At 40.2% G+C, this 23,279-nt stretch overlaps 1 protein-coding gene across 1 annotated transcript in view; it reads right to left on the bottom strand.

The window, feature by feature from the left end:
• The window catches only part of LOC100793515 (L-galactono-1,4-lactone dehydrogenase, mitochondrial), a 34,004-nt gene extending 13,604 nt beyond the window's left edge, over positions 1–20,400 (bottom strand). Inside the window, exons 1-5 of the mRNA XM_003535854.5 lie at positions 19,753–20,400; positions 19,414–19,664; positions 17,764–17,949; positions 8,580–9,000; positions 7,949–8,089 (exon numbers count right to left, since the gene is read on the bottom strand). Of these exons, the coding sequence (XP_003535902.1) occupies positions 7,949–8,089; positions 8,580–9,000; positions 17,764–17,949; positions 19,414–19,664; positions 19,753–20,340 (1,587 nt within the window). The 5' untranslated portion in view covers positions 20,341–20,400. The remainder of the gene's footprint in view (positions 1–7,948; positions 8,090–8,579; positions 9,001–17,763; positions 17,950–19,413; positions 19,665–19,752) is intronic.
• Positions 20,401–23,279: the final 2,879 nt, after the last annotated feature.

The raw sequence follows: 23,279 nt of genomic DNA on the forward strand, positions 1-23,279 counted from the left end.
CTTCCTCCGTCGCGTCGTCAGGGAAACAGGTAAAGTAAAACGATGTTATGTTTTTCCTACTCCTCCAATTAGCTCTACCGTAGCTCTGTCCTTGCCCTCGCCTGTTCCCAGCATGCCTACGATGAGGATCCTCTCTCACCTTCTCACTGACGCGCTCTCTGGTTTGGTTCCTATGCTTGACTCTTACCCACCCATTCTCACCTTCTCTCGTGCTCTCACTGTCTCTCTCTCTTTCTCTCACTCTCGCTCGCTCTCATTCTCTCACACATAGGTCCAACATATTATACAGAGCAAGTCAAATAGACAATTCAATGAGGAAATTAGGCCAAAGATCAAATAATTTTGCTAAAAGTAGTTGCGGGGCTTTTGGGGTGTCGGATCAGTGGGCCTATGGTGCATCCAAATACCTCAATTGTAACTTGATGTCCTTTCCTTTCACATATTTGGGCATCCCTATAAGTGTCAATCCCAGAAGATGTCAGACATGGGAACCCATAATTACTAAATGTGAGAGAAAATTAGCGAGATGGAGACAGAGACACCTGTCTTTTGGGGGGAGAGTGACTCTCATAAATTCAGTGCTAACATCCATTCTGATATATTTTTTCTCATTTTTCAGGGTTCCTAAACAGGTGGTCGACAAACTAGTCAGATTACAGAGGAATTTTCTATGGGGTGGGACACCCGAGCAAAACAAGATTGCTTGGATCAGATGGGATACAGTGTGTAAGCCAAAGGAAGAAGGAGGACTGGGAGTCAAGGACATCACCGCGTTTAATACATCATTGCTGGGAAAGTGGAAATGGGATTTGTTTCAGAATAAGGAGGAGACATGGGCAAGGGTACTACAATCAAAGTATGGCAGTTGGAGGAATCCGAAAGGAGCTCCGAGGGCATGGAGGTTACTCAAAGACAGATTGCCAACCAGAGATAATTTGAGAAGGAAACGGGTAGAATTGCACGAATATGTGAGTCCTTTATGCAAATCAACAGATGAGAGCGCGAGTCATTTATTCTTTCACTGTAGCAAAATTCTCCCAATATGGTGGGAATCGTTGTCTTGGGTGAAATTGGTGGGGGCTTTCCCACACCACCCAAGACACCATTTTCTTCAACACAGTCATGGAGTTTATGAAGGACTGCAGGGGAACAAATGGAAATGGTGGTGGTTAGCACTCACTTGGACTATTTGGAAGCACAGAAACAGCATTATCTTCTCCAATGCTACTTTCAACGCTCACAAAGTAATGGATGACGCAGTGTTTCTAATTTGGACATGGCTTAGACACTTAAAAAAGGATTTCACTTATCATTACAATCAGTGGTCTTCAAATCTCAAAGAAGGTTTTCTTCGGACATGAAGATAGAAATCTAGGATTCACTCCTGTACTTTTCTCTTTTGTGGTTTCTTCCAGGTCCTGTAGTTACAGTGCCTGTTTTGTGAACCAGCTCCGGAGTGTATCTATAAAACTTGTATACTTTAGTACCTCTGGTTTTCTTTTTCACAGCAAATATCAATATATTATATATGAAATTCAGTACTAGGTGTACTGAAAGTACAATGATAAAGACAAGGCAAATGCAGTCTGAACCCCACTAGGAGGAATCAATAGACAGACCACAATATAATACAAACCCATCCCCTCTAGGAAAAAGCATCCTTCAAATTGGTTGACCAAAAATTAAAATGTAGTTGGAAACCTTTCTCCACACACTTTAGCCAAGACCAGGTGTGGAATAAGGCATCATCCATGACCTTTTCAGGAATAAAAGGCTAGTTCTTGAAGATCATGCCATTTCTATGATGCCAAATGGACAAGGACAGGGCTATCCACAAAAATTCCCATCTGTTGATTGTACAAGTTTGCCTATTCCACTGAGAGAATTGCAAAAAGTGATTCTTTGGTCTATGGGAAGAGGACCCACTCTATTAACCCATCTCATTGGCTCCCACCAAAGACTCCTAGTCTTTGAACAGTTGAACATAAGATGATTGACCGATTCTTCTTCATATTCACATAGAGGGCAGCTGTAAGAAGGCAATGTGACTTGTCTCTTTCTGAGATTATCCCTAGTAGGGAGTCTATTCTTGAGAAGTCTCCAAGAAAAAGCACTCGCTCTTAGGGGAATTTTCAATCTCCACATAATCTTGAGGGCATTGTCTTCACTATCATTATTATGAGCCTCCTGCAGCACTTTGTAGGCTGATTTTGTTGAGAATAGACCATTAGAGTCAGACTTCCACCAAAGGAAATCCCTGCTGGATTGGTGTATGTGGCCAGAATCAATCTCAGCTAGGAAATCAGCTACCATTTCAATTTCATGATCAAAAAAATCCCTTCTCCATGATAACTTCCATTCCCATCTGTCCTCCACAAAGTCTCCCATAGAATTGATTGAAGAAGTCTGCTGTTTGCTTATTAAGTATAGATGGGGATATTTTCCTTGGAGGTTATAATTGTCCCCCAGCCATTTATCCTTCCAAAAACTGATCTTGGAACCACTTCCCACCCTCCATTTTAGGTTATCAATAAAGCAATTGTTGTGCTGCTGCTGAAAGATAGCCTTCAGGTCCTGCCACCATTGGGAAGTGAAATTCCTCTTTCCACCAGAAATCAGCTCCTTCCACCCACCATATTTAGAAAGTAAAATTCTAGTCCAAGGTTGGTTGTGATTATTAGCCAGCTCCCACCCCCATTTGCCAAGTAGAGCCTCATTAAATTTAGATAAATCTTTAATCCCTAGGCCCCCTTTGTTCTTAGGAAGACAAACTGTGTCTCACTTCACCCAAGGAATCTTGTTGGCCTCTTGATGACCTCCCCAAAGGAAATTTCTTTGGATGGAAACAATTTTGTGCACCACTTTTTTAGGGATCTTAAAGAAGGATAGTAAGTAGATAGGTAAAGCTGATAGGACTGAGTTAATGAGAGTGATTCTGCCCCCATAGATAAGCTTCTTTGCTTCCATTTTGCAAGTTTGACTTCAAACTTCCTTATAATAGGCTGCCACACAATCCAGCTCTTAGAAGACACCCCTACTGGAATTCCAAGGTAAACAAATGGAAAATCCATAGTACTGCAGTTGAGGAATTGGGCTGCATCCCTGCACCAACTTCCAGATTTACCCAGACAACCAAAGTGGCTTTTAGAATAGTTTATCTTGAGGCCAGAAACCTCTTCAAAGCACCTCAGAATACATTTTAAGATTCTAATATTATGCTGAGTGGCATCTCCAAAAAACAGAGTATCGTCAGCATATTGGAGGATGTTCACTTCTTCTTTTAAAGATCCCACTTGGTAGCTTCTGAACAGATTCTTGGACACAGCTGACCTCATCAAACCTGTGAGACCTTCCACTACAATATTGAAAAGAAGAGGTGCAAGGGGATCACCTTGCCTTAGACCTCTCTTAGGAGCAAATTCCTTAGATGGGCTTCCATTAACTAAAATGGATATGGTTGCAGTGGATAGACAACCATTTATCCATTTCCTCCACCTTTCACAGAATCCCATCCTCATGAGCATGTAGTCAAGAAATCCCCAATAAACCGAATCGTATGCCTTTTCAAAATCCGCTTTGAAGACCATGCAAGGTTTATTTCTAGACTTGGCCTCAGCTAAAGCCTCGTTGGCAATCAAAACACCATGAAGGATGTGTCTCCCCTTCATAAAAGCCGTCTGCCTTTCATCTATAAGATGAGGTAATACAATGGCCAGCCTCTTGGCCAAAACTTTTGCCACAATTTTATAGACACACCCTATAAGGGAGATGGGTCTATAATCATTGAAAGATTGAGGGTCATTAAGCTTTGGGATGAGAGCTATAAATGAAGCATTGGTTCCTTTTGGAAAGGATCCATTGATATAAAATTCATCCATGAACCTCATGAAATCTGGTTTCAAAACCTCCCAGAAATGTTTAATGAAATTGAAATTCAAGCCATCTGGGCCAGGGCTTTTGTCCCCCCCACAATCCCAAACTACAGATTTGATCTCCAATTCAGAAAATCTGGACACAAGGCTTTCTTTATCTCTTAGATCAAGAGAAGAGAAGCGAACACCATCCAATGCTGGTCTATTAGAACATTCCTCCGAAAATCTGTCCTTGAAATAGAGGATAGCTGCATTTTTAACACTGCAAGGTTCATGTACCCACACACCATCCATGAAGATACCTTGAATAGCATTTTTTCTTCTTCTATGATTGATCAATCTATGGAAATAGGTAGAGTTGTTGTCCCCTTCTTTTAACCACTTAACTCTAGCCTTTTGTCTCAACATAGATTCATATGCATAAGCTGCCTCCCACAATTGGACTTGAAGGGATTTCTTAAGATTCACTTCCACTTGGGATAGAGGTCTGTCATTTAGTCCAGTCTCCAAAGAATTCAACTCCTTTTTAATATTATTAACTTTTCTAGCATTAGCTTCACCATTTGATAAGCTCCACTGCTTTAAGCACTGTTTAAGGATTTTTATTTTGTGATTCAGAACATATCCTCCCCATCCTGGAGGGTGATAATTGCCCCATTGCTGCTGCACTAGTTGCTGAAAACCCTTATCCTTCAAACCACCAATCCATAACCTTGAAAGGTTTTGGCCCCCAATCTATGTTCTTTGACTTCAATAGGATGGGGCAGTGATCAGAATAGTCCCTATCAAGCACGAACTGAGTAGAATCAGGCCAATGCACCAACCAATCATCTGATAAGAGGAACCTATCCAGTCTACTCATAGCACTGCCATTAGGTCTACACCAAGTGAATCTTCTCCCAAAAGACCTAACATCCTCTAAAGCCATGTCTGAAATCCAAGAATTGAATTCAGAAATACTAGGGTCAACACCCACTGACTGAGCTGAGCTCACTCTCTCATCTTGGTGCCTTATCGAGTTGAAATCACCTAATACACACCAGAGGGCTGCTTGAGAAGCTGTCTTCAACTGAAGGATCTCATCCCATTGCTGTCTCTTTCTTTGTAAATCGCAGGGGGCATAAACATTGATTATGGAAACCCTCTTATTGTCTTTAATCCACAGCCCTTCCAATAGAATAAAACCTCTCCCCACTACCTTTCTGTCAACTAAAAAAGAATCATTATTCCATATACATAAGAGGCCACCAGCAGCACTAATTGCAGGTGCAAACTCCGAAGAAGCATTACAGTCAGCCCATAAATACTGACATAGTCTTCTATCAATGGACTCCATTTTTGTTTCTTGGATGCAAAGAACATCAAGATTGTTGGTCAAGGTCAACTTTCTAATGGCTGACCTTTTGACACCACCACCCAACCCTCTAGAGTTAAAAGATAAAATATTCATGAGGCAAGATTATCCCTTCCCATCATAGCTGGTGAAGCTACTACAGTCTCACTAATATCCTTGACAGTCTTCATGTTATCAAAAGAGGCCTTATGTTCATCAAAGGTCAAGCCCAAATGCCTGGCTACTTCATGGTGGAAGTCCTCCTCAGCCTCTGCAAGAACATTGATAAAGCTGCTTGAAGGAATGGGACTGAGACAGGTCTGAGGCGGAATTGGAACCACATCAGCTGCATCCACCCCCCCTAACAAGTCATCTTCCATATGAATGGGGCCACTGTTTGCAAGGTCCAGAGGTGATGGCTTATTGTCATCCCTTCTGGTCTTAGAAATTCTATTTGTATGGCCCAAAGATTTTCTTCCTGCACCCACCTTTTCTCTAGAATAAACTTTTAAGTTATAAGCAGTTTCCTCTCCCTTTGATACTGGGCCGTTAGTATTCAGGCCCAAGTCCTGCATGACCCCTTCCATCCCCCTATTCTGAGTGTTATTATTCGAACCACATATCTCTTTAATTGAGAGATTTGAATTTGGTTTGACCGCAGGGCATAACTCAGAGGTAATATCCTCTGGACCATGCTGAAAGGCCCGAAGGACAGCCCCTTTGACGGTATCAACGTCCTTGGGACCTTCATCACCTTTTTCCTCAATCATCGTCTGCTTCTGACCAGGGAAGGTGAACCTACGAACCTCCCTTCCACTTGCATGCAAAGAGCCTATGAGAGGACCGTTGTGATCCTCCTGACGCACGGAGCAGGATGGCAGGTCCACAGCAGGAAGCAACTCCCCATGGTGAGACGACACGTCATCGTCTGAGAAAGCCTCGGACTCCGCGCGCCAAAGGTTGATGGCCTTGGTCCACCGGCGCCGACATCCGTCCCCCAAATATTCCGACGATGCTCCGTCAGGTATGCGTGTTGTCAAGTCTTCGTCGGAATCCTCCATTGTTGTCGTGAACGGTGATGGCGGAAAAGCCTCCAATTCCGACCAACGCTGCCGTTTTCCCATAGCTCGAGATACCTCCTCCCTCAAGAACAAGTGATGCTCCGTTTCATTAACCATAGCCACCATCGATTTGGAGAAGATAGGTTTCTCCTTTGTGCGTATCAGAACCCGCGCGACGTCAAGTCTCGAACGGTCCGCCGTCTCCTCGTCAAGTTCAATAATTTCTCCAAATGTCGAAAGCAAGGTCGCGAAGTGTTCAGCGTCCCATATCTCCAAGGGGACACCCCAGATATGAATCCATATTAAACGGAATTCGGGCTTCAACTCCGGCGTCCATTTCTGGATTGAATATAGCGGTGTCTCTCCGTTGGATTGTTCTCTGAGGTTGATCTTATCTGCTTTAGCTTCGTCCATGTCGTGGAGGATAATCATGTCATCCCCCCAATATGACACCTTCACCTCCATACCTACCACCTCCTGAACCTCATCCACCGCCCTCTCAAACATTCCTCTATTTTTTAGACGACCCACCCAGAGATGATCCAACCAATTAGTTTTCCACTTTGCAGTCTGCAATGTTACAGATGCAACAGGAGCTTCTGATCCATTCTTCCCTGACAAAGGCACCTCAATCTCCTTCCCTTTCATCGTATGATCGTGCTTAACAGCTTCCGCATACGATTTCATGCTAGTGAAGGGCATATTGTTGAGTCTCGGTTGTTTGGGTTCCATAGGATTCATGGAGTCCTTCCATGCTCGAACAACGTCTCCCCCTGATCTCACCACTTCCCTTTTACCTCCTCTCTAAAACTTTGGTTTGTTAACAAACAGCTTCAATCTACCTTCATCCTCTACACCTTTAAAACGAACAAAACCATATCGTTGACCCTGTTTATTCTTTGATTTAGGTATGAACACCTCCCACACTTTTCCCCATTCCTGGAATAACTTCCAGAGATAAGTTTCATTAACGGACTCTGGGAAATGAGAGAAATAAAAGGAGATTATGTCCTTTTTATTCCTCCATGATAGGGGTCTGTGTTTTTCGCTTGTCAGGTGTGCATGAAGATTATTCTGTCGGCGTGGTCCTGCTCCTTGTTCAATTCTTTTCTGTAACCGAGCCTTCCTTCTACCTCCCACTTGAATCCAAGGGTCCTCCTGGTGTTTGTTATTGATGCATCTGTGATTGGCAGCTGGTCTGTAGAAATCTCTTTCGTGAATGGCGTGACCTCTTCTCCTCCTATCCTCCTTACTCTTTCTGTATCTGGCCCTTCCGTTAAGACTCTCTTTTAGGTCTCTAGCACTCGAGCGTCCTCTCTCTCGCACAGGCTCCCTCTCATACTCGTTCACTCCCTTTCTCTTTGACTCTCTCTCTGTATCTTTCTGTATCTCTCTCTCCCTCTCCATCTTTGATTCTCTCTCTCTCTCGTTCTCTGTTTCTCTCTCCTTCTCGTTCTCTGTTTGTCTCTCTGTTTCTCTCTCTAACCATTCTCTCTCTACGGATTCAAGTAGGGTAATCAATCCCACTTAGTGCGAAAAGGCTTATTAATACCATGTTGGACCTTATTAATACATATATTATTTTTGCTGAGCAAAAATAAAAAAAATAAAAAAATAAAAATTGGTACATCATATCCAAATACCATGTTGGACCTTTCATTTTTTATGATACTTATGATTACCTCAATCTTAGCCCAGTGTTCATATGCGGAGTAACGATCCCATAACTTTGCCTGAGTCAAATGCCTATAATGAAAGAACTCTTCTGTTATATCTTTCCTTTGCCGACCATCCATGGTAGGGAGGTACATGATTATACCTACCTGAAACAACATCAAAAGTATAACAATCTTCAAAACAGCATTATAATGTTGAAATTAATGGAAGGAGCGAATGTTTTGTATTTCATTGGTTCAAAAACTTGACATTAAAGATGATGAAAGACATTACTATGGGCAGTTGATTACAATTAAAGTCAAGTAGTGAATCTAATGCCTATTGGATTTCTTTTCGGCAAATAAATAATCTTTCTCCACAACAAAAATGCATAACTGGAGAAGCCGAATTTTAGCATTTAATAAAAAATATTTCATCTTTTTCTAAATGCCACTAAAAATTTTAAATCCCAATTGCACCCCAAAAGTTTCTTTATACAAAACATGAGAAAACAAAAAAGAAGTAGAAGCATCAAGATAAACATGGAGCTAAGCTCACTTCATATGACCATGTAATACCAGTTCACCCATCCTGGCTTAGAAAAGAACTTGGAACTATATCTGCACTGCAAAATCACCCAGGAAAGAGTTTTATTACCCAAGAAAATATATCATCCCCAGACGGACTTGAAGCAGGACTCAAGGAACTCCTACTGCTAGCTGTCCAGCGCTGCTCAATTGGAGCAGGTGCAGGTATGTCTTCTTTCTCTATAAGTAGCTTCAGCTCTTCAATGTATTCAAGGTCTTTCATGCTTGGATTAGCTAGTTTTCCAGCAGGGAAACATGCCTCTGATACCCACTGTTGGCCTCCGCAATCAAAGCCCAATATTTCATCACTCCATCCAACCCTATATCCTTCTGACTTTCGCCAGAACTCGGCCTCAGCTTTATTAATGCTGATGATGTGCTTTTTATTGAGAGGATCTAGGGCAATTAGCTTATCTCTTAATTCTGTGAAAGAAAGCTCATCTATATTTTGTTCACCATCTTCTGCTGATTTACCCCTGGATCCTTCTGCTCTGTATACAATAACAGAAACTCATGCAACTTGAAACAGAAAAGTTCACAACATGCAACAATAAAATAGCGACACAATTTACTAAAGATATAAAAGAGAATGAAAGTTGTTGGCAATATGTTAGGAACCAAGAATTGAAATGAGAAAGAAAAGAAAGGATTTCATTGACTAGTAAGAAAAGAACAGAAAATAGGAGAGAAAACTCTCCTCCAAGGGTTTCCCCTTCAAAAGGATTTCCCCTTTCACAAAGAGCTAATGCTCAATGTACAAATGATAAGACCCCCCTCTCTCCTATTCTTCTTCCCCTATTTATATCCAATAAACCCCTCCAACTAACTAACTAACCCCTTAACTAACTAATCAATATCCTAACTGTAGTAACTAACTCATTAATAGTCTAACCATCTTAACTAACTTTACCTTCTCCTTATATCCTAACAATACACCCCTCCTAAAAATCAACCTTGTCCTCAAGGTTGGAATTTGAAAACTGGAATTGCACACAGAAACTTCCTCAAGTTTTCTCCAATTGTTGGAAGACAACTGCACCCCTTGTAGCTTAACTGGGAATGACCCACTGTCCTTGTATGCAAACTAAGGTCCGGCGGATTCAGTGGTGGGAGGGACAAGGGTGACCTCCATATAACTTTAATCACCATGACTGCCTCAGTACATTCCTTCTCCCTTTAGCTCCACTGCTGAGCTGTCAGCCATAGATGCAACAAAGTTTAATGCTAAAGGCACATCCAGCAAGTTGACATTCCAAGATTCCAACATCATTGATGTTCTGTCCACCTTCATGATCGAATTTGGGTCCAACAATGAATTCTGTTTCATCATAACAATCTTTTTATGAAAATCTGAATCTTGAAAAGAATGAGGCTTGACTGCATCACCAGCTTCAACTTCCTTCTTGATCATCTTTGGTATTGGGTTATCAAGAAAATGGTCTTCGCAGCCCACATTCTTCACTTTGTTTTCCTTGTGTTTCTCCCTCTTCATCGAAGGATCAACTTCTTCCTCCATCATAACTTTTTCAATCTTTGTTTCTCTTACTAATATTGCTTCATTGTTTTTGGTTTCCTCTCCACCACATAGTGTGTGGTTCTTGATTACTGAAACTTCTTTACTTCTGTTTTCTGATTTCAAGAACTGCAATGGGTCATCGTCACACTCAAAATTGTTACCCTTTGAATCAGTTTCCCCTTCTATGCTTCCATCAAAGGTGGGAAGTTCCAGGTTTCTTGTCCAAGAACTAGCCTTTGCTTCACTGCTTTCTAACCCACTTCCCTCCATGTTATGTTTGTCTTACTGAGTCGAATGAGGATCAACCTCTTCAGTCAATATCTTGCACAACATATGTTTCAGCTCTTAAATGTTGATCCTCTCTTTCAAGAACACTATGGAACTCCTTTTTTCAATACGGGATTCCTTTTCCTTGCTTGACATGCACTCCAAGATCAATTCTTTGATCTTGTCATGTCTAGCATATTGTCCTTGATGTGGGCAATGTCACGTCGCAGCTCCGTCAGTTTTTCCCCTTGAGCGCTGGCCAATTTCTCCAATGCTCCCACATGGTTTTCCATCACGAACACAAATCCGGCAGGTCAGACCAATTTGTTAGGAACCAAGAATTGAAATGAGAAAGAAAAGAAAGGATTTTAATGACTAGAAAGAAAAGAACAGAAAATATGAGAAAACTCTCCTCCAAGGGTTTCCCCCTCACAAAGGATTTCTCCTTTCACAAAGAGCTAATGCTCAATCTACAAATGATAAGATCCCTCTCTCTCCTACCCTTCTCCCCCTATTTATCTCTAATAAACCCCTCTAACTAACTGACTAGCCCCTTAATTAACTAATCAATATCCTAACTGTAGTAACTAACTCATTAATAGTCTAACCATCTTAACTAATTTTCCCTTCTCCTTATATCCTAACACAATACTAACAGAGAAAGTAATCAAAACTATAGTAAAAGCATAAGAACACCAATCTTTTTTTTTGCTCAGCAAAAATAGATAATATATATTAATGGAGTACCAGAGGTACTAAATTACAGATATTGGGGTGCCCAACACAAATATGCCCAAGACATTGGTTCCAAAACTGACTAAAATGGAGTCAGGAGTGGAACCACAATGGGCTACCCCAGCTGAAACAAAACTATATTAGATAAAATTACTGTTACATGAACCCTGCAGAAATGTTACTAGACCATTGGTTAAAATGCATGGAAAAATCCTTCTCTAAATTCCGCAACCATGTCCAAAGTAAGAAAACTGCGACATCCATAACTTTGTTGCTATCAAAATCCTCATTGGAGAATATCATTTTTTTTTTTTTTTGGTCAACAAAATTAATATATATTGATATATGAGGGAGTACCAGAGGTACTATAGATACAAGAGTATGTAAGTAATGCTGGTAAAGCCTCATATCAGGCTGAGTACAGACTGATAGGAGCTTACTAGCATACTACAGAGCGTCAAAAATTACAAACCACAGCTAGTGTTACCCTAGTTTACAGAAAACCAGCTGGTAGATTGCTAGACCAATAGTTGAAATGCAATGTAAAATTTTCCTCCATTGTTCTGAACCATGTCCATGCCAAAAACAGTGCATCTTCCAGCAACTTACTGCCATTGAATGGAGCATTCATTGGAGAATATCATCTTATTTCTTTGCTTCCAAATGGTCCACGTGACAGCTATCCACCACCATTTCCATCTTTTGGCCCTCAAACCATCAACCATTGTTAGAACATGTTGTAGGAAGTGCATCTTAGGGTCTTTTGGGAAAGCAGAAGATTGGCTCACCCATGCCGATGATTCCCACCATATGGGGGTGACTTTTCTGCAGTGGAAGAACAAATGGCCTGCATCTTCCACCTCATTCCTGCATAAAGGACAGCTAGTGTCCGAGACTGCTACTTGTCTTCTATGTAAATTAATTTTGGTAGGTAACCTATCTCTAATTAGCCTCCAAGCAAATATTGCATACTTAAGTGGCACCTTCAGTTTCCACAATTCATGATAAACACTGTCGTGGATCCCATCGACTGTCGCTTCCCTCAACAAATTGTAGGCTGATTGCGCCGTATAATGACCACTTGGATCTCCCCTCCACACCCACCCATCTCTTCTATGCATCAGAATAGGCTGTCTTTCGATGTCATTTAGAAAATTAGTAGCCATGAGTACCTCGTTATCAAACAGCGGCCTTCTCCAAGATAGCTTCCACTCCCATTCCGCTTCCTTATAATCTCCCATGTGCTGGATTAAATGATTTTGTTGGCATGAAATTAGTGACAATCTGGGGTATTTTGTTCCCAGTGCTGCCTCTCCTTCAATCCACTCATCCTCCCAAAATTTTATCCTATCCTCACATCCAATTCTCCACTTTATACCTCTTTTTAATTCCTCCCCTTGCTGTGATGCTTGGAAGACCAATTTTAGATCCCTCCACCACAAAGACTGTTTTTTATCATTAGATGCTGCATCCAAACCCCTCCATCCTCCATATTTAGACTCCAATAATCTTACCCACAGCTAACCTTCATTGTGAAACAAGTTCCATCTCCATTTGTCAATAAGTGCAAGGTTGAACATGTTTATATCTTTAATACCCAAACCACCTTTTTCTTCTGGGAGGCAAACGGTCTCCCATTTGATCCAGGCAATTTTGTTATTATCCAATCCTCCTCCCCAAAGAAATCTTCTTTGCACACGTACTAACTTATCCAGCACCTTCTTTGGAATCCTGAAAAAAGACAAAAAGTAGATAGGAATAGAAGTTAAAACTGATTGAATTAGAGTCACTCTCCCCCCAAATGAAAGATGTCTTTGCTTCCACTTAGCTAATGCTCTCTCACACTTGTTGATAATAGGTTCCCACATATGATCTCTCATCGGGTTGGCACCTATAGGTATTCCTAAGTAGACAAAAGGGAACGACAGCTGACTACAATTCAAACATCTGGCTGCCTCGAAAATCCGCCTCTCCAACATGCCAATTGCACCAAAACAACTCTTAGCAAAGTTAATTTTTAAGCCTGATGCCAGCTCAAAAATCCTCAATATGGCTTTGATTGCTCTTACGTTCTCCATAGACGCCTCTCCAAAAAATATAGTATCATCCACATATTGGAGGATACTAATATCCACATTATTTGAACCAACACTGAAACCCCTGAACAAGGTTTTGTTGACAGCCTCTCTCACCAAGCCATTCAGTGCTACCATTGATCAACACGGAGATGGATGCAGATTTCAAACAACCCTCTATCCACTGAATCCATTTGGAGGAAAAGCCCTATCTGCTGAGCATATAGATCAGGAAGTCCCAAGAGACCGAATCGTAGGCCTTCTCATAATCAACTTTGAAGACAATGCACGGCTTCTGACCTCTTCTAGCCTCTTCCACCACTTCATTTGCTATAAGTGCACTTTGAAGCAAATGTCTACCCTCTATGAAAGCAGATTGTCTCTCATCTATTATAACTGGCATGATCTTCTTCATCCTATTTGCCAATATTTTGGCCACGATCTTGTACATGCAGCCAATGAGTGAAATTGGTCTATACTCCTCCAAATGTTGTGGATTAGCCACCTTTGGGATTAGGACTATGAACGAAGCATTGCTTCCCCTTGGGAAAATTCCGTTATGTCGTTAACATAGAACTCATCGAAAAATCTCAGAATGTTCGGTTTTAAAGTGGTCCAGAATCTCTTGATAAATTTAAAATTAATTTCATCCGGTCCCGGGCTTTTCTCACTCCCGCAGCCCCACACTGCCTCCTTTATTTCATCCTCCTCAAACCTGCCCGATAACATGACATTGTGATGCTGATTGATAATCTGAAAGCGAATGCCATCAAGACGGGGTCTTTGCTGGTTCTCTTCTCGGAATCTGTTATAAAAAAATGATCTGGCAGCCTCCTTCACCTTCTTTGGTTCCTCAATCCATGCACCATCAATCCAAACACCACTCACTGTGTTATTTCTACGACTTGCATTGACCAATAGGTGGAAGTATCGAGAATTACAGTCGCCTTCTTTTATCCATCTCACTCTAGCTTTCTGCCTTAGTAGGGATTCATGATGTTGTGCAGCTAACCACACCTCTTCCTGGAGCTGATTCCTTTTGAGAACCTCTAGAAGAGAGAGTTGTTTGTTAATTGTGCTCTCTTCAAATTGATTTAACTCTCCCTCCATCTTCTTGAATTTCTTGAAAGTGTCACCGAACTGCTCTTTGTTCCATTCCTTCAGCCGGTGTTTCAGTCTTTTAAGCTTTTCTTTAAGCACGAAACCTCCCCAACCCCCTTGGGTATGTGACTGCCAGCATTCCTGCACAACAGATGCGAAAGACTTGTCCAAGAGCCAACAATCAAGGATGCGGAACGGCTTAGGACCCCAATCAACAATCTTTGACCTTAGAACAAACGGGCAATGTTCGGAAAAATTTCTATCCAATGGCTGTTGTGAGCTTCCCGGCCATTTTGCGAGCCATTCTGGAGAGATTAGAGATCTGTCCAGCTTACTTTTTGCAGTTCCGTTGGGCCTAAACCACGTAAATTTTTTACCTATCCATGGAGCTTCTTCCACTTCTAATTCACCTATCCACTCATTGAATTCTTGTATACTTCCTTCGTCCAATCCTCTTTGGCTGACTCCGACTCTCTCCGAAGGATGTCTAATGTTATTGAAATCCCCCAAAATGCACCATAGCCCCCCTTGGATTGATGATTTCAGCTGTTTAATGGCATTCCACAAGATTCTTTTGTTTTGCACATCACATGGAGAGTATATAGCTACAATATGCACCTGCACTGCCTCCTTTGTCCACTGGCCTGTCAGCCAAATGAAGCCTTCGCCAATGGTTTTCCTCTCAAGCTTGAACGATCTTTCACTCCACATGCATAAGATTCCCCCAGCTAAGTTATTTGCCTGCGGCAACTCCCATGAAACATCAGGATCTCCCCACATTGTCTGACACCACGAATTTTCTATTGTGTTCCTCTTGATTTCCTATAAACATATCATATCTGCATTTTCTTTTTTAACTAGTCGCCTTATTGCTGCCCACTTGACCCCCCTCCCTAATCCTCTCACGTTGTAAGTGATAATATTCATGATGTACTGGTTTTGTTCCCCCCTTTCTCTGCTACCTTGCTGTCTCTTTCCTCCATGTTCATGAATTTCTCCACCATTTCCTCCTAATTTTCTATTCCAGATACCCCCAGCTGTTTTGCTAACTCCCATAATTCTTTTGCTTCCTGTTGCTTGTTTGTTGCTTGTTTTCTGCTGACCCTGTCTCCTCCACTGCATGCTGGTCCAATGACTCTCCTTTGTGATCAATGTTGAGCTGGCCTCGGTCTCCTTCCTCCTCTTGACCCATTAGCCTATGTTCCCGTGGGCTTGGGAGCTGTTGTTGCTGTTGGGAGTTTGGCTGTTGCAGTGGTGGGCCTGTAATTTGGGCTTTCGAGGTGTTCGCAACCCTCTGTTTGTAGCTTTCTGCCCCTCCTGGTTCGTGAAAACACCTTCCAGAAGTAGCTGGACAAGAGAGTGAAATATGTGGGCTTAATATTGTGTGTTTAGGTGTTGTGGGGGGGGTGGGGGGGGGTGTGGCTAGTAAAGCCCAATGTGTTTGAAATTTGGCTTTCCACGTTGTCCTCACGTGATGTTTCCTTCAAGACTATGCCTTTACTTGCTGTCTGCCCAACCTCTGTACCCAAGCCATCTTCTCTCTCATCTTTCTTTTCCGTGTTTATACTGCTTTCTCTTTCCCCTCTCTCCTTGTTGTCGACTTGTCTCCATTCCGCAAAAGGAATGTCACGAGCTGTTCCATTCGGGGATCCCGCTGACCGTTCTGCATGCGCCACTGCGTCGCCGTCCTCTGCGCTACTTTCCTGACATGACTCCTTTGACCGCCAGCTTTTTCTATTACCCGATGGTCCTTGCGATTTTGAGTGACCATCGGGTAACGCCGATGACTGGTCTGCTGCGCCTCCGCCTACTGAGCTGGTGCCGTGCAATCGCGGCTCCCCCGCTGGGTTCCACGCTCTGTTCTCGATCACCAGCAATCCTGAGCTCTTGGCGATTGGTGACACCAGGGACCTTGAGCTCTTCGAGGTCGGTGATGCCATGAAACTGCCGTCAGAATCTATTTCTTCTGACGATGTGGCATCGCTGCAACTTTTGCCCAACCACCTCGCGTCATCGAGACCCCTTTCCTCCAATATACGAACCTCGAACATCTCTGATCCAAGGTAGGCTTGTACAGTGTGCTAAATGGCGGGTTTCCACGGTGTTTTGATGAGTACCCGCGCTCTGTCCATCCGCCGTCGATCTTCGACATCCTCATCAACCTCCACCAACTCCCCCATCACCCCCACTATCTTCTTAATGGATGACTCGTCCCATGCGATGACCGGGATTCCCCAACATTGTACCCACGCAAGCCTGTGTCCCGAACGTAGGGCCGGCATCCATTTCTGCAACGAGTAGAACATGGGGGTCGTGCCCTGACCCTCCCCGTGAACCAATTTGTTTGCTCTCTCATCGGTCAAGCCAAGTAACAGTACCATATCATCCCCTAAATATTTGTCTGTGACATCCATTCCGAGATCCCACCTAAGTTCATCTTCCACGCTGTGAAATCTCCCTGGGTTCGTCATCCTCCCCACCCACCCTTCTTTCAGCCATTTTTCCATTTCTGCAGATGGCTCGAGGTGTACTGACGATAAACCATCTTCATGGCTGTGTGCTCCATTCCTCTTGCCCGCTACTGCCTCCGCATAGGATATGTGGTGTGTTCTTGTATTCCTCTGGGTATGAAGGACTGCCTCAGGCTCGTTCCAGATGGGGGGCTTGTGTTGTTGATACTGTATCACCTCCGTAGTTTTCTTTTCTCCCCTCTGTCTCCCATATCGTGGAAGATTGACATATAGCTTCAATCCTCCTATAACCACACTGTCCAATTGGCTCTCTAATTTTCGCTCATCCTCTACGCCCTTGAATCTAACAAAGTCATACCTTCTCCCGTTCTTGTTTCGTTGTTTTGAAATAAATATCTCCCGGACGTCTCCCCATTTTTTGAAATGGTGCCATAGCTCCTTCTCAGTGTAGTTGTCGGAGAAGCGCGTGAAGTAGAATGGCGTTATCTCATTCCGATCTCTCCAGTTTGTTTGATTGCAGTGTCGCTGATTCCTATCCCTAAGTCTGGTTTGTGTGTATTGGTGCCTCTCTCTCAGTCTCACTCTGTCTCTCTCGAAAGCCTTACCTCTCCCTCTCACTCTCTCCCACCCTCTGTTTCTCTCTCCTCTCATTCTCAGAAGAACACCAATCTGAGATAACAGCACTTTCAACAACTTTTAGATCAATAAGAAAAATACATTAACATTTATCAGTCCATGCCTTGCTAAATTACAAGAAAATAGAGACTAGTAGGAATTTTAAAGACCTACAAATCGGTAAATGCAAACAGTTACAAATCTTTGGTAATTTCTTCAATCTCTGTGTTTCTACCTCTTAATGTAAATTTAAATAATATTCAAGGGACAAAAAATAAGAAATTCCACAAAATGAAGACAAAATAAGTGTAACCAATTGCAGAAAAATACGTGAGCAAGCAGCAGCTTCTACTAGCCTTTATTCAGTGAAAAAGACTCATTGACGCTTTCTCTCACATCTGGCTACTTTAGTACTTCCAACAAGTCAAAATAAACCAATAAATTTTACATTCAACAGACAAAGTATAATTGTACCCATATTTCTTGAGGGACTCCCGGTAAAGGTCACGCACATGCTGTATGGCTTCATCTTTGGTATATTGTGGTTTGAACTTGGGAGGACCTTTCCACTTGGAAACAGGATTGCATCGCACAACCACAACAGAATCAGTATAAGGGATATAAAGGTACTTAACATGCTTGTTCTCAGATAGCAATTTCCTGCATAAGATAGAAAAAGGCTAATAATAAAAATCTTTGGAAGCAGATTCTATATCACCTGTACCAGAGGTAACAATAATAGAAAATGTAAGCACATTCATGCAGCAAAAATAGCTAAGTGAAATATATGCAAGCATACAAGTATACTGCTACCAAGAATATTATATTAGAGTAAACACAAATTTTGGCCCACCAGAGGTATATGTAGCATCGTCTTGGTCCACTATTTATCAGTGGTGCCTAATTGGTCACTCCATGATAATTAATGCTATTAAATTTGCCATTTAAACACAAATTTGATGGCATTTAAAGGAGCAATTTGATGTTAAATATATCTTTGGATGACTGATTTGATACATTTATACATAGAGGAACAATGAGATGTTTTTTTGATCCGTAGGAATCAAAGACAGTGTTAGGGGATTTACAATAACTTATGCACCCAGCTCAACCAACTGTGCTAGACCCCCTAGACGGAACAATGAGATGTTGCATATACTTATGGAAGAACAAAACAAGATTTACCATATCATATTATTAATTTTTTAATTAGCCTGAATTCAGGAGACATCATCACTAGATTTGTCAACTCTAGCAATCAGTTGGCAGATGTGTTCACCATAGCCTTGAGGGGTCCATGGGTTAACTATATATGTAACAAGGTTGGTGCATATGATTTATATGCTCCAGCCTGAGGGGGGATGTTGAGAATCTGGAAAATATAAATCATTTTGGGGAAACATATCCCATTTAGGGGAAACTGCATCTCTTGGGATCATATGTAATTAATTCATCCATTCCATATAAACAGTACCGTAGGGTCTCTCTGACTCACGGTGTTTCTGCCTACTTGTTCTGTTCTTAAACAAGTACCATTACCAGTTACCACCATATATTTATGAATTTATGGGCTTATAATATCAGCTGAATTTTGGAGGTCATTGGTTCTAATTACATAAATAGCCTCTCCCCATTTATGGGGTTAACAATGCAAGCATATGAAAACTCCAAAATGGTAGAAGTCCTCAACACTGAGACACTCTTCTATTATTGTTAAAATTAGAATAAAAACTTAAATTGGTCACCAGAAATTTGCTGTCACCACATAAATCCTTGGAGATTTTTGTCACTAAATTAGTCTTTCGAAGATTGAAAATTGTTATCATATTTGTCCTTTTGTCATCTTTATAGTCTTCCACAAGGACAAATCTGAGTAACTTTTTAGATTTTTCAGGGACTAATTTAGTGATAGAAATGAATCTTTAACAAACTAATATGATGACACCATAATCTTTGGAAGACCAACTAAGGGGTTTACATTCATCATAGTTCTTGGGAGTAAAGCAAGATCTTGATCAGTGTTACAAAAATCTAGTGTTATTAATGTGATAATAATGACATTCAACATATATCTGTTATTTAATTGATTCTACCAAAAAGGAAAATATAAATTCCAACAATTACTTGTGATTTTTCTTAATCTCATTCATGGTTGAGACAACTGTGTGCTCCACAAGCTCCTGTCGATCAACACACTGAAGCGTGACTTCAGCCACAACTCCAAGTCCCCCAAGACCACATCGAGCAAGATAAAACAGTTCAGGGTCTTTATCTTTTGAGATCTCTATTGTCCCTTTGGCAGGGGTGACCAGCTTCATGGCAATAACTTGTTCATCAATAGGAGGCAATCTAGCACCAGTTCCATGCGCACCAACCTAAAACACATGAATGCAAATAATTTTACTTTGCTTTAAATGAAAGATAACACAGGAAGGTATAGTAATAGTACTACTACTACTAAACCTGAATAATGCCACCAATTTGCTGTTCCCTAATGGAAGCAAAATTCTGCAAGGTAAGACCATGGTCCTTGAGGCCATCGACAAGCTGCTGCACTCGAATCCCGGCCTGGACCCTGACAGTCTTGCTCTGCTTATCGACATCCAAGATCCCATCCATGAGAGCCAAGTTCACCATCCCGGTCCTGGAAAGCCCGATACCATTCGGCGAAAGCCCGGACCCCACCGGCCGGATACGGCTCCGCGCCTCCCTCAGCGCGCGCTCCAGCTGCTCCGCGTTCTCCGGCTGGAGGAAGTTGCGCGTCTGCACCTCGTGGGTCCCGCTCCAGTTGGAGACCGTGTGCAGGTCCTCCGGCAGCGGGGCGTACCGGAAGATCTGCGCCTTCTTGTGCTTGGCGTCGTCCGGGAGGGGGAATGTGTAGTAGGTGGCGCCGCCGCAGAAGAGGAGGAGGGCAGCGTAGCCGGCGTACTTGCGGGTTTCTGCATCCGCGGAGGAGTTGGGCGCCGCGGATGATGAGCATCGCCGAAGCAGGAGGTGGTGAAAATGCGAGTGGAGACCAAGGGAACGCTTCAGAACTAGAGTTCTCAGCATGTCTTCGGCTTCGCTCAACTCACAAACAAGGGAAATTTACGGACAAATGGGTAATTAACCATTTTAGTCATAATTTAATCCCCAAATAAATAAAAATTCTTATTTAATTCATAAACACGTAATCCCCAAATAAATAAAAATTCTTATTTAATTCATAAACACGTAAAAAATATAACAATTAAATCCTGTAGCCTAAAACTTTATTCGTAAAAAATATAACAATTAAATCCTGTAGCCTAAAACTTTATTCGTAAAAAATGTTTAATAATAATTTAATAATAAAATATTCTCACAAATTAAATAATAAAGATAAAATTATTACACTTTTAATACATTCAATTGTTAAAATTTATGAATCAAAATAATTATTTATCACAACAATCATGACAGATGTATATATAGTTATTAACTTTTGTCCCCCATGATTTTATAATTGGACCCATCTCAATTTCAATTTTCTAATCTTTGTCAAATTTTGTCTTTTATTGACTATTTTTGTCTGATATTTCATTGTCTTTTCAGTTCATTAGGTATTTTTATGTTTTATTTAACTGCACATATTTTTTCAACTCACCACACTTTTTCACATATTTTGATATAATAATACTAATTAGGTTAAACTATTATGTAATTTTGATCATTTTACTTTTTTTATAATTTTAGTCTAATCCTCAATTTTACATATATTTTATTTCTTTTGTTTTAGTTAAATTAAACTTTAGTTTAACATATTCACTTAAGGTGTCATAAAAAATAAATAAATATAAAATAAAAGAAGTAAATTTATTTAAAATTAAGTATTGGACCAAAATTGAAAAAAAAAAATAGGACACTAAAATCATGGTTCAATAATTAAAAGAATAAAAGTATCATTTAGTCTAATTATTATTTAATATTTTTTAAATAAATTTCCTCACTGACTCATGTTCTTAGATCTGTCACTAATAGTAGGAGTGTGAATGTGGTGGAACTAGCAAAAAAATATGACTAAAATGAAATTTTCCTTTTTGTTTAGATTGGGACATCATTACCAAATTGTGCATGACATGATAAATAATACCTTATAATACACATTGTATGATTATTATTATCTTATACTCTTTTGAATATTCATCATACTCAAAGAGAAGAAATTAATATGTAGATTGTTGTGCTTCATACATAATAGGCCAATGAACTTAGTCTAATTATAGAAAGAAACGGTAAGTATTGAGTTATCATATTAACAAAGAGTATGCACAACATAAAGGGAATTAACAAATAATTTTTATATGCATTCACTATAACAAGTGGTCAATTTGTTGTGGTGAATGTGCTAAGTTTTAGTTTTTAGAAAAGAAGGTTTCAATGTTGCGAGGCATCAATTCACTATAGCAAAACTAAATTGTTTTAGTTTTTAAACACCAATTTTGGAGCGAAAATGAAATCAAACAAAAGAAAAGTATTGTTGAGATGAATTATAATTCTTCATATGAAACTCATTCCTAATCAATCTCCTAGTTCAATGCAACCAAGATCCAAACTACAATGACTAACATTAATTCCTTAGTGATTAATCCTTGAGTTCCAAGCCAAATCCCTAATTCCTTAGGTGATTTAAACCTAGAAACTCATAGCTGGGTTAGTGAACCTCTACAAAGTATTTGATCCATTCTAGGCATTAAAACCTTGCATAATTTCAATTCACGCATCCAAGGTTTCAACGCGTAAGCAACATGCACACAGTTGTAGAACAAATTAAACTAGGATATGTTTATGTGCATGATGTGTGTATGTTTTCTATGTTAGAGCATATGAGGAGTCATGAGCCTAGTTGTTAGGTGAGTGATGTTACTGATTTAATATATATCTATACACCAACTGAGGACATGTGTAGCTAGATACTAACCCTTAGAGGTAGGAGGAAGATATGCAAAATGTTATGCCTCACAAAGAGGTGATTTACTCAAGTTGGGCAAGTCAAAGTAAAGGAAAGGTTATGCGCATTCTCATCCAATGTTATAGTAAAGTAAGACCCTACTGAATGGTCAAGAGTAAAATAATGGTGCTTAGGTGTCTTAGTGCACTAGTGGCCTTAGATTTGGCATAGGATTGCCCATCCGTATGAGTTATACGGATTAAGTAATTCGTATAACTCATACGAATTGGTTAATTTGTATGCGTTATACGGATTTATAATATTTTTTCAATTTAAAATTAAAAGAAATATTTTTATTTTTTAAATTATAAATATATTAATATGATTGTTATACAAATTAATGTGTAAAAAAATTATTTGTTTTTTTGAAATGTAATTAGTATTATTATTTTAAATATTTTTAAATAAGTGTAGTTTGATAATTAATTTGTAAGTATTTGCTTTTATATTTTGGAAATGGTATTAATTATAAAATAATTTACACTTATAATTTATGTATAATTTATTTGAGTCGTTGCAGTCTAAAATTGATTATTTTTGGTTTAATTTGATGATTTATTTTATTATTTTGGAAATGGTATTTGTTATAATTTGATGAATTAGAATTGGGTTCATTAATATAATTTATTTTAGTACATATGGTTAGGTTATAATTTTTTATGTATTATATGGTTATAAATTTTAAGTAGAAAAAGTTGATGTTATTGTTTTTTAATATATAGGGTTTCAATTTTAATGTTTTATATTATTAAATACAATAAAAAAATACCTAACGTTTTATGTGATAGTATATGTATGATGCGGTTAGGGGTCGTTTGTTTGTGACTAAAATTTTTAAATATCTTGTTAAGATGGACGAAGATCAGTGGATGCATGACAATATAATGTCTGAAGAAATTGATATGAATGAACAAAATGAAGATGAAGATGGTATGAAATCAGAACATGTTGATTGTTTTGATGCATTCAATACTTCTCAGGTATTAATATAATTTTTTTGTTGTTAAAGTAAGTTATTGAA

This window comes from Glycine max, chromosome 10 (genome assembly GCF_000004515.6).
Source record: "Glycine max cultivar Williams 82 chromosome 10, Glycine_max_v4.0, whole genome shotgun sequence".
NCBI classification, from domain to species: domain Eukaryota; kingdom Viridiplantae; phylum Streptophyta; class Magnoliopsida; order Fabales; family Fabaceae; genus Glycine; species Glycine max.